The sequence below is a fragment of the Palaemon carinicauda genome, chromosome 16 (assembly GCF_036898095.1).
Source record: "Palaemon carinicauda isolate YSFRI2023 chromosome 16, ASM3689809v2, whole genome shotgun sequence".
NCBI classification, from domain to species: domain Eukaryota; kingdom Metazoa; phylum Arthropoda; class Malacostraca; order Decapoda; family Palaemonidae; genus Palaemon; species Palaemon carinicauda.
The window spans coordinates 126,461,948-126,474,288 of NC_090740.1; the positions used below are offsets into that span (position 1 = coordinate 126,461,948).

General features: G+C 42.5%; 1 protein-coding gene across 2 annotated transcripts in view; it reads right to left on the reverse strand.

The window, feature by feature from the left end:
• The window catches only part of Usp7 (Ubiquitin-specific protease 7), a 66,801-nt gene that overhangs the window by 17,576 nt on the left and 36,884 nt on the right, over nucleotides 1–12,341 (reverse strand). For both annotated transcript variants that reach the window (XM_068390058.1, XM_068390056.1), the window contains exons 7-12: nucleotides 10,640–10,720; nucleotides 10,424–10,514; nucleotides 10,092–10,284; nucleotides 6,269–6,422; nucleotides 5,654–5,935; nucleotides 398–532 (exon numbers count right to left, since the gene is read on the reverse strand). In XM_068390058.1, coding sequence (XP_068246159.1) covers nucleotides 398–532; nucleotides 5,654–5,935; nucleotides 6,269–6,422; nucleotides 10,092–10,284; nucleotides 10,424–10,514; nucleotides 10,640–10,720 — 936 coding nt within the window. The remainder of the gene's footprint in view (nucleotides 1–397; nucleotides 533–5,653; nucleotides 5,936–6,268; nucleotides 6,423–10,091; nucleotides 10,285–10,423; nucleotides 10,515–10,639; nucleotides 10,721–12,341) is intronic.

The following is a 12,341-nucleotide window of genomic DNA, read 5'->3' on the forward strand; positions in this document are numbered from 1 at the left end:
ACAAATAATTCTATTTAATTGCTTGTGGTATGCTGTATATTGCCATTACAAAACATACAAACACAGCAAATGGAGAATTAAAAAATACCAATAAATTTCTTATCTAATTGGCTTAGAAACATGCTAGAATGGGAGAGAAGCTAGTCAAATAGTAATTGAAAAGAAAGTAATGGCATACGACAGAGAAAAGATGAGAAAACAATGGAAAAAAATAATTCTAAATGAGCTTGCAAGTTTAAGACTAAACAAAAATATATGCATAAGCAGTAATCACAAAGAAAAATAAACAGTAAACCGTCACATACTGATTAATAAAGAATAAATCAAACCAAAAAGACAACTGGATAAATAATTTCAAAGAAATCTATTTTTAGAGCAGTTCAAATAGGATACTTACAAGGCTATCAGCAACCTGCTCTAAAAACTCCTGAAGTGACGCTGACTTTTTGACCCGGAATGTTCTGTAACTGACTTTGTCAGGGTCATAAAGATCACTTCCTTGATGACCTGAGAATGCATCTTCTAACACAACCTGAAAGAAACAAGACCTTTCAATATCAAATATTTGAAGCAATATTGGTCACATCTATATGACTGAAATATAATAATAGCCAATGAATTAATTGCCTACACAGTTATATGTTCTTATTGCAAAAAAATTTCTTCACAAAACACAATAGACATTTATTGCCATATAGTTGAGTCTTCACATTCATGAGGATTAAATAGCATCACACCACTGTGAATGTTGAAAATCCACGAATAATTACTACCATATTTTAAGCATCCACCGTTTCCTAAAATTTGTGACTCATTGCCTAGCGAGAAAAGACACAAAGGTAATAGTATTCATAGTTATCTAACACAAAAATATATGAAAGCAATAAGTTATATACCCCACATATAGAATAGCATCTTGATATAAAAGACAAAGTCATTAAAAAGGCTTCACAATCTAGTTATATAATTATAGGCTTTTAAAAGTTAATGAATTAAATAAATTACCTTGACTTTTTACACAGGACATCTAAACATTCGCTTTCTTCTTTTTCAACTGTTTCCAGTCACATGACCTGTTATCATCAGTGAGCTGGTCTACAAATGGAATCGATAATGAATTCATACATATATTGGTATGATCATACATGAGAGCTTTTATCAAAAGCCTTAATACTGCCTAAGCACCCTAATTAAGTATGAAACCTCCCAATCATCTCACAAATCCTGACCCATATAAACCTACACAATGATCATCCCACCTTACACACATCTTTTAACAAAATCACACTTGAAAATACAGTAATCTATATTTCTAACTTTAAACCTTTGTTCTTTACTAGGAGTATGATTTCCGCTATATTGGAGCTTGTTTGTTATTAACAGGTGATAAGTAAGCCATTCAACAGAAAGGCCACTGACAAGCCACTTTAGCCTAATGTGGCGATTGAGATGGAAGTGCAACGTAAATGACTCTGATTTGTAGAGTTCGGAAAATTACAAATTACTTTAAAAATTTGTCATTTGTTCCTATATAAATCAAAACATTCGCCCTTCAATAGGAGACTTATTCTTAAGAGGGAGAAAATTCCCACACTAGACAGGCTGGTTTAATTCCTATGACGTCTAAAGTATTTAGAAAAGTAAAAGGCACCACAGTGATGACTCCAAACAGCCTGGGAAAAATATGTCAAATGGTCATGAAAGAAATTATACCCAAGTAAGGATACGGTGTCCGAAATGTATGGTCATTTTGATAAATGTGTTTGCATACATTTCTATCAATACTCCACCTTGTAAGGACACAGTGGGAAATATTTCTAAACTAAATTGAATAAAAAAGTTGATCAGTTGGAAGGCTTACATGCATTCAATGTCTAATCCAGAAATTATTGGAAAGAAAATATGAAAAAGGACCAAACATTCTTACCTACTATTCTAGACTTATGCTGCGACTGATCTCTTAAAGATATGTTTCTTGTCATGTGAGGGAGCTAGGTTCACTATAAAACCTGTGAGAACCTAACACCAGGCCAAGGGTACAAGTATCCAAAGATTTGTGGATATACTTCTGAAGGTACTGTCTGTTGACAGACCGAAGCAGAGGGTCCTGAACTGTAATGTCTGGGTACCCCATTTTACCCTTAGGAACTTCCTGCTGGAGGGGTGGACAGGGATCTGGAAGTAGGCGTCCTTGAGGTCTATGGACATCATGAAGTCGTCCTCCCTCAAGGCCGCTAAGACCGACTTCGAGGTGTCCATCTTGAAGTCGGTCTTGAACACAAACTTGTTGAGGGCTGAGAGCTCTATGACCGGTCTCCAGCCCCTGTCGCTTTCTCCACCAGGAAGAGCCTGCTGTAGAACCCTGGTCCTGGGTTCTTGACTGGTTCTACTACCCCTTTCGCGAGCATGGCCGAAACTTCCTCCTGCAACGCTGTCTTCTTCAAGGGGTCCTTGGGTGCCAACCACTCTGCCTGCTGGTCAGGGATAAGAGGGGGTGGCTCCGCTAGGAAGGGTAACCTGTACCCCTCCTTCAGCACTGTTACGGTCCACGGATCCGCTCCGTGGTCCCGCCATGCTTGCCAAGAGTGATTGAGGCATCCCCCTACCTAAGGCTTTGGCAGGAGTACGGGGCCTCCCATCCTATCTCCTTCGAGAGGCGCGGCTGGAGTGTCCTCTCCTGGAGCCAGAGTAGGATGGTCTGAAGCTTCCTTGAGGAGTTGAAGTACCCCTACAGGAGGGCTGCGAGGGCTGGTGCCACGACACCGACGGGGCGTCCCTTCTGGGCTGGATCGGCGAGGATGAGAGACATCCGAAGAGGTTCACCTATGGGCAGGATGTCTTGCTGGAGGGGGCCTGGGTTCTCCCACATCCTTCAGTTTCCTGACCCTCTCTCCCGTCTCCACCGCCTTCATGGGGAACAATGAGTCGCCCCACAGGGGCAAGTTCCTTAAGGCTCTTGCTTCCCTGTCTGGTAGTCTCCTGACGAACTTACTCAGGGCTGTGTCCCTCTTCCGCAGGATCCAGTTGGCTACTGCGAGAGGGACGAGTATGACAGGAACTCGAGCGCCTTCCCTCTTGAGCTAATTAGTTCCCTCAGTAAGGTTTGGTTCTCAGGGACGGAGAGGTTGTGGGTGGCCTGAAAACCTACCAATGTGCAGGCCCACCAGTCTAGCCATGATGAGACGTACACCAAGTCCAGGGCCATGTAAACCATCATGGAGGCTTCTGACGGAGAAAAACATATTGGAGCGGAGGAAGCCCAGTCTTCAGCGGCTCCCTGATTAAGGATGGCGATTGCTGGCTCAACCGAACAGGGACCTCCGTGGCGCCCCTCCGGGAGATAAAAACGCTTCTGAGTCTTCTGCCCCTGGAGGAGTTTGGAGGAGCTCTGATTCCTGGGAGTGTCCGCCTGGCTGGCTATGAACCTATCTATGTGGTCCATACCCAGCCTAACATCCCTCACCAGGGGAAGAGCCAGCGAAGGCCTCTGTTGCACAGGGTTATCCACCAGCCTGCTAAGGCCGTAGAGCCAGGCTTCGTCCGCCGAGGGCTTCGGCTCATCTAGCCTATGATGGCGTCTGATGAGGGCCAGGACCCTCCTATACGTGGAAACCTCGTCCGTTGAACATTCTCCGCTATTGACGAGAGCCTCGGCTGAGTGGTCCTCCGCCTGAGTAGGAACGCGCTCCGCTTGAGGTGGAGGCATCTTCCACGCGTGGAGAACTCTCGACGGCTCGACTCGCTGAGCGGGCAGCCCCGCTAGGACGAGGGTAGCCGGCATGGGCCTACCCCCTCCTGCGAGGATTCACGTGCCTGCGGGCTTCCCCTTGATAACTGGGTGACCTTTACGGTCAGGGCGTTCGCTTGAAGGCCCGTGGTCCGGGACGAGGCGGCCAGTCTGAAGGGGCGACTCTCTCCGCTGTGCTGATGAAGTCGGAACCTTCGCGGGCTTATGCCTGTCAACCAAGACCTGATGCGAGGATTTCCGCCGATGTTCTGGTCTGCTGGAGGGGCCGTACTTCGAGGATGGAGAAGGAACTCTCGGTAGCCAGCCAGAGGTACTCGGGACTGCTGAAGCCCCTAGGAGGTGACTTCGTGGGATGGTGACATGCACCCATTCTTCTTTTGGCAAACGGCTTCTCCTGTGTCTCCTGGCGTGGCGAGATCGGGAACGGGAACGGGACCTCCTCCTGCGGGATCTGTCTCTTCTCCTTTTGAGTCCCTCGGACCTTCATCTTCCGAGGAGTACGACCCAAAAGAGGAGACTGAAGACTGGTATAAACGTGCTGCTCAGTCGGCGTAGTCCCGCGTTGCTGGTGGTTCTTCATGCCGGTCAGCTGACAAAGAAGGTTGGTGAAAGATGGGCGGGAGCGTTGCCGAGGGCGCCGGGGAAGAGCGAGGCACTTTCTTACGGGTAAACCAGGTGCCGAACTCCCCCTCCAGTTTCATGGGCGACCTGAAGGGCACATGATGGGGTCCGAACTCGGTGAATCCTCCATCTCGGCATCTCCCCCGCCTGCTGACGTACCTGAAACGCAATTCCACGAAGCGGGGAAGAGGTTATGGCAGCCTTCCCCCATATGGGATCGTCGGTAGAGACGGGACCTGTAGGCACCAGGCACTCGTCTCCCGAACACACTCCTGTCCCCCCCCCCTTTTGCCTGAACCAACACTACATCCCCACCAACAGGCATCACGGATTCCTGGAAAAGAGCAATGGGCCGCTTCCCCGCAAGAGACTTACCTCATCCCCTACTCTGGGTAGGGGAAGGCGGCAGAGAAGCTCTCTCCGAAGAGGCATCGGGCGAAGCAAGAAGCCAGGCAATGCTTGGCTTCTTCGGCGACCTCTTTGTAACCGCCCTCTTTTTGGTTCCGTAGCACACCCACTGGACTTCATTCCAGAATTCACACTCTTGACACGTGGCTGCAGGGGAACACACACTGCCCCTACACGACGAACACAAGGAGCGGGGGTCAACTTCCGGCTTGGACAGAAAAGCCCCACAAGATTTACCGGCCATAGGGCGGGGGCAACGACGGGGATGCTCCATAACGAACAGTAAAGCACCACAAGACACAGGAACACAGAGGGAAAAGGTAGGATAAGGAAAGGTATGAACACAAGAGGACCACGTGGGGACCGCGTGGGACACAAAGGGTCGCACTGGGTAAGGAGAGCGCGGCGAGATGTTATCACGACGCGACTAGAAATCTTACTGGAGGTTGAGACCTGAGAGAGCATGCTCTCTGACCCCGGGTCGCCTCATGGCGCGTATCACTCCGCCAGAGGTTCCCCCGCATAGAAAACAGAGGTAGGGTAAACGACACAAAATTCTGGTCGGTTGGGAGGAGATCCCAGATACTCTTAAGAAAGTAGTTCGAGGTAAGTACTCCCTGTTGGAACAAATTATAAAATATTCATAGCCAACCAAATGTTTTCTGACAATATAGGCAAAAAAAAAACTTTTACATGTAAGTTATGAAATAAAAACAACAACAAGACGTATAATACGTCATATGAGGCTTAATGAAATAAAAATACCCAGACATAGAATAAATCTTATGGGATTCACAGGTTTAATAGCATTTCACTTTTCAAAGATAGATTCATAGAAATAATATAAAACAAACAAATAATTTGAGTAATATTCACCTGTACACTCATATAAAGGTGAGCTTCATTTCGCTCCTTTCGGCGTATCATTTCTATCCTTTTTTCTTCTTGTAAACGATCTATCAACTCCTGAGGAATATCATCCTCTACAACCTCCTGCAACACCGTTTTTAGGCACGACTCTCGTATATAGACTAACATATATGCATTTGTACAGTGTTTTACCGTCAAATTCATGTCATCTTCATGACCACCAAAGTTATGGTCAATGGCTTCTTGTTTACTACATCTGGAGACGACATCGTCATCAAATTTACACCACTGAAAAAGGATCATAGAAAACTTGTATCAAATAGAAAGTGTGTTTTCAAGAGTACTCAAGACCTGCATTTCATTCTATACACCACATGAACTATTAGCCTATGAACACATTTAAGATTCCAATAACTGTAAAACCTTTCAAATGCACCAAAATCATTCCAACCTCATCAAAATATATTGCACAAATGAATGACAATTACTACTAATTCTTTATAAAACCTTAGATTACAGTCTGATATTTAGATTCTAATCTAAACTGTATATGAACACAAATAAATATTGCTCATACAAAATAAAATTCTTGGAAGAACATAAAAGTAAAATACAACTTACTCTTCCATCACCCTTTGGATTAATGAAGACAACATAGTGGCCCCCATGATTATCCCCCGAGTGTACCAGGACGGCATGGAGAACATAAGTAGCAGGCGAAGAGTCATTATTTTGCATGAACTGGTCCATGTTCAACTTTTCTGGGAACTCATATCTGCCAAAAGAAAAAGACACGGTAAGTATGACTCCTATAAGAAAAAAATAAATTCTACCAAAGTAACAAAACTAAATTCTACTTCCTCCCTTACTAACACCTATTTTCTGACTCTCAACTTCTCTTTCCATTTTGTCATTTGATATAATCTGAATATTTTTTAAAATTCAAACCTGAAGTTTTTTTTTTTAAAGAAAATACTGTACTGTACTTTGGCGGAAGCTGGCACTACCACTAAATCATTAATAAAGCTGTTAAGGTCAGGGTCAGTATTAATTAATGGGAAACCCATCTTTAGTCACAAAAAATATATATCTCCCGTGGAGGGAACATGCTGTTGCAAATGTCACACAAGGCATACACACATATACATACCCAGGCACTTCCCCCAATTTTGGGGGGTAGCCAACATCAACAAAGAAACAAAAACAAAATGGGGACCTCTAGTCTCTACGTTCCTCCCAGCCTAACAAGGGACTCAACCGAGTTCAGCTGGTACTGCTAGGGTGTCACAGCCTACCCTCCCACATTATCCACCACAGATGAAGCTTCATAATGCTGAATCCCCTACTGCTGCTACCTCCGCGGTCATCTAAGGCACCGGAGGAAGCAGCAGGGCCTACCGGAACTGCGTCACAATCGCTTGCCATTCATTCCTATTTCTAGCACGCTCTCTTGCCTCGCTCACATCTATCCTCCTATCACCCAGAGCTTCCTTTACTCCATCCATCCACCCAAACCTTGGCCTTCCTCTCGTACTTCTCCCATCAACTCTTGCATTCATCACCTTCTTTTTTCCATTCTCTCAACATGGCCAAACCACCTCAACACATTCATATCCACTCTAGCTGCTAACTCATTTCTTACACCCGTTCTCACCCTCACCACTTCGTTCCTAACCCTATCTACCAGAGATACACCAGCCATACTCCTTAGACACATCTCAAACACATTCAATTTCTGTCTCTCCATCACTTTCATTCCCCACAACTCTGATCCATACATCACAGTTGGTACAATCACTTTCTCATATAGAACTCTTTACATTCATGCCCAACCCTCTATTTTTTACTACTCCCTTAACTGCCCCCAACACTTTGCAACCTTCATTCATTCTCTGACGTACATCTGCTTCCACTCCACCATTTGCTGCAACAACAGACCCAAAGTACTTAAACTGATCCACCTCCTCAAGTAACTCTCCATTCAACCTTACACCACCTTCCCTTCTCGTACATCTCATAACCTTACTCTTACCCACATTAACTCTTAACTTCCTTCTCTCACACTCTCTTCCAAATTCTGACATAAAATAAATGGGGTTTGATATAAATTTGTCCACCATTTCCATTGTCAAAAGAGGATAGAGTTGCTTCTTCATAGAGTCAGTCTTTGAAGAAAGATGGCTTGGTTAGTGATGTCGAGAGATTTTTGGGGTTCTAGGTCAACTTCAAATATGAAGTGTAACCAGGCCAATATTGTTTGTTATGCAGCACCACCATTGGTGTGCCCAACCATAATGTTAAAAGCCTAAAAACAGGAGAACTCAGCAAGGAAAAAAACTTAAACGATGGGCAAGAGTCATTATAATAAAAGTTCACTTTCTTGGATGATTGATTATCAAGTTCTATGAAAGTCCTTCCAGGCAGAAACCACTCAGTTGACGGTGAATGAAGTTAGTCACAATCACATGGCTGACAAAAGGTAATCAAAGCTTATTCCATTCCTTCATATAGCCACAGAGCTTATTACTGGATTCATTCTTGTTTTTGTGCAAGTATATCCCAAACACCAGCACATTCTTCAGATGTCTAGATGAGATAGGCACAGATCAAATTTGACATTTTCGATTACTTTTTTTGTTTAGGCCAAGAAAATATTTCAGGTATCTGGTAACAATAGTCTTTAGTTGCTCTGCAAATACTACGCAGAAATCATAAATGCGTAAGGAGAACGTTTACCTGCGGCTGGACGGAGGTCGCACCCGCAGTTGGCGGGTAGAAAGATGGTTGGGCGACCTGCCCTCAAAAAACCCCCTACAATTGTGAGGGGGGGGGGGGGGGGGGGGGGCGTCAGAACCACGAGGACTCCACCGGTCCCGTTACCTCCTCCACCATCGTAGGCAGCCATAGAGACAAAGAAGGCCCCAAAACACTGGGTACTGTTGAACATGCCGAAGAACGACAAGACGCACTACCCTTCCTTGAGGGTGACCTGTCCTTCTTCGACTTCTTCCGTTTCTTAGTGTCTCTCGGGGAACACACACGACCAAGAAGTGCACAAAACATGAGGATCAACCGTCACGTGTGAAAGGAAGCTGCACACAACTTCTAGTTAACACCTGCAGATTCCACTTAGTGAACATAATTGAACACGATGCAACACAGGAAAAAACGAGTAATACACGCTTTAAGCACAAGGAAAACACTAGAGATCGTGGGAGAAGCAGAAATTCAACCACGAACGCGTACGACCACAGGAAGAATGGTTGATGGCGACCACCTGGGAAAGTCACCTGAGGTGTCCCTCTAGGGGATGATGGGAAAACAAGAGGTCAGGGCAGTGCACATGGAGAGAGGGTATAGGCCTGTGGGGGGGGGGGGGGGGGGGCTCTGGTCGAGGAGCGGGCCCTCTAGAGGTCTCCTATGCATTGGTCAGTGGTAATGATTCGTGTTGAAACAAGAGAGTTTTCAAATCAATTACACAGGCCCCTATTGGGGGAGAAAAAAAAATACTCTCCAAAAATACGCAATCTTTTATACGATACAGGCATTTGAGGATCCTACATCCATAGCAAATGATGCCTCTACATTTCCCCAGCCAGATTCCAGACTATATCAAGGAGGTAGTCCTGGAAGACACCGAAGACAAGAGCTGCAGGTTCTGTGGCCCAGTTGCTACTAGTAAACTTGATAGAAATGCCTTCAATAAGTATGCACAAATTTCCTAAACTCCACCACATACGTATTGCATCACGTTGGAAGGAACGAAAAGGTGTCTAATTCCGTTCCAGAAAACTGTTATATTTTATGGCATATACACCAACATACAAATACACATTTACTGTCAATTTCCCCAAAAAAACAGAACTAGCAACTCATATTTTCAATTTACTCAAAACTGCTGGCTGTGGATGTTTCTTCCTAATTCTTACTTTTCCTATCTTATGCTCCTCTATACCTTCACATATCCTGGGTGTCCATAAACTTGTGCCTTGACTTTGGTGTGTATTTGTATTAATTTTATTTTGTCTACATCTACACATTTGGTTTACAATCGATTTCTAAAAGATTTCAATATCTTTTTAGGATACATTAAGGTAAATCAAATGCATACCTGTTGACAGTGCCTAGGTTGCACTGATTAATTACAAGTTTATCCGTCGCATCGATGGCAGTTTTGTAAATCATTTTGAGCAATTCTTTTTACTGAACAGACATTAATGTTTTATAATAGGACATTTAAACTAAAGCTCAAATTTACACACACACGGTACATTCATACACATGTAAGGCTTCACATATAAAATCACACATTATATGTAAGCCTTCTCACCTACATTTATACACAATACAATAAACCTTCAACAAATACATTCACAAGTTACTTACAGTACCCACTTATGATTGTTCATGTTACCTCTAAATCTATATGGAACAAGGAAATTACCTGTCATTAATTTTGACATTGGAGTCAGTGATGGGATCATACTGGAACCGCATAAGGTGTAAGTGCAACACAGGGGGGAAACTCTGGAAGAGGACACCCTTATCTGCTTCTTGTAAGCCGTGCTCCCCTGCATCATATTTATTGTCTCCTTCCAAGGTTTCAACCGTTACATAGTCTTTAAAAGACTCATAAACTGAAATTTTTAAAAGAATAGATTAAAAGCTGACAATGCATTTTCTAACATTCCATAAAGGACTAAAAATCTACAAGCCTGAATATTTTGTCTAAATTATATTCACGATCTATATTAGTAGATATATTTCATTACTTACTATTTTTCTTCCCCTTTATATTAAGCTGAATATCATAAAACGTCTCTGTTCTTGATGAGGTATAATCTACATGTTTACATTTGAAGTAAGACTGTAAAGAAAGAATAATAACAATTAGAAAAACTTCTAAGTGAAATACAAGGCATTTTCAGCTATTAGAGTATTCAATATATCAAAACTAAAAAACTACCAACTGTAAAACCACGATCAACTAACCAAAGTCTTGCCTTCAAATAACCTGGGAATGACCCCTTCGACGCAAGTTCCTTTCATTTTGGTTTCTAGTTTATCAAGCAGCTGTAAATAATTTCAAAACAATATCAATAACCAAGAAAAGACTGGTATGGGAAAATTGGAATGTGTGTGAAGGGGGAGAGGGGATAATACATATGAATAAAAAGTTAACTCTCTGGTGATCCTAACCGTGACAAAGTTGCTCTCAGACTCAAGAGCAACGACAGTGTGTCAACTTACGTATGTCAACGTTTCGTAGCGTGGTTAAAAAAGTAATAAAAGATAAAACTGAAAATAGCTTTATGGAGATGAATAAATTTTCTATACAGTATTATTACTATCACTTGCTAAGCTACAACCATAGTTGGAAAAGCAGGATGCTATAAGACAAGGGGCTCCAACAGGGAAAATAACCCAGTGAGGTAAGGAAACGAGGAAAAATAAAATATCTTTAGAACAGTAACAATATTAAAATAAATATCGCCTATATAAGCTATAAAAACTAACAAAACAAGAGGAAGAGAAATAAGGTATAATAATGTGACCGATTGTACCCTCATAGTAGTTGCATGAATAGCTGGTGTACTTTGTCAGATCAAACCAGATAATTTTAATCATCTTATTCACTTTTAATTAATGTTCAATACACTCAAAATTGTTTAACACATACACCACACATGGCAGACAATTATAGCTATAAGATTGTGTTAGATTCCTCGTATATATATTGCAAGGTAATAAAATCAGATAGACCAATTACTATTCAAAGGGGATAAGTTTATAGCCTTTTCAAACGTCAAGAATTAAATCTTATTACAGTCTACACTAAGTCAATTCCACACAATTACACTTTAGTAACCTAAATCAAGTAAAGGAAATCCACAGACAAAATTATCAAACAACCAAGCCCTATTTCAACTACATAGCATTTATGTACAACATGAATCTTCCATTAGCGAAAGAATTTCATATAGCAACTACAAGTGAATTGAAATTAAGAAAGCAGTAGATAACTGAATACAGTACTACAAATTTTAAGACCAATTTGTATTTTTCCTAGCTATAGTATACATACCCAAATCATTTAAATGGGATACTACTGGTTTTGTTTTCTACGATCAGCAAAAAAAGATAGCTGGTATCGTAATAGGTTGATAGATAACCTCACTGCATGGCAGCACTTTGTACTACTTGAGTGGCTTGCTTACTATCTAATGGCCATTGACCTGCAGGGCAGTTGATTAAATGACTCAGGATTGTATAGAAAGGCACTAGAAGAGTTGGAAGACCCAATCCTACATGGCTGAGGACTATGAAGTGTGAAGTAAGAGACGATGAATGGAGAAGTACTGGTATAAAAGCTCAAGATAGAGACGACTAGTAAAATCTAACCGAGGCCCTTTGCGTCAGTCAATAGGCGTAGAAGGAGATGATGAATTTATTCCTACGTGGATACAAATTTCCGAGTCATTTAAAAGGCAGTCTTCCTTAGGTGGGGGGGGGGAAGTCTCCACTAAGAGTTGATTCCTCTGACATTTACAGCATCGTGTAAGTGAGTGGATTAAAAATGGATTCATCAGGTACTGTTTAGCTAGCTTGTGAAGATGCAGGGCTAAAACGACCAATCTTTTTAGGTCTAGTCTAAGACAATGTCAGATTAATGAATTATATCACAATTAAAAAA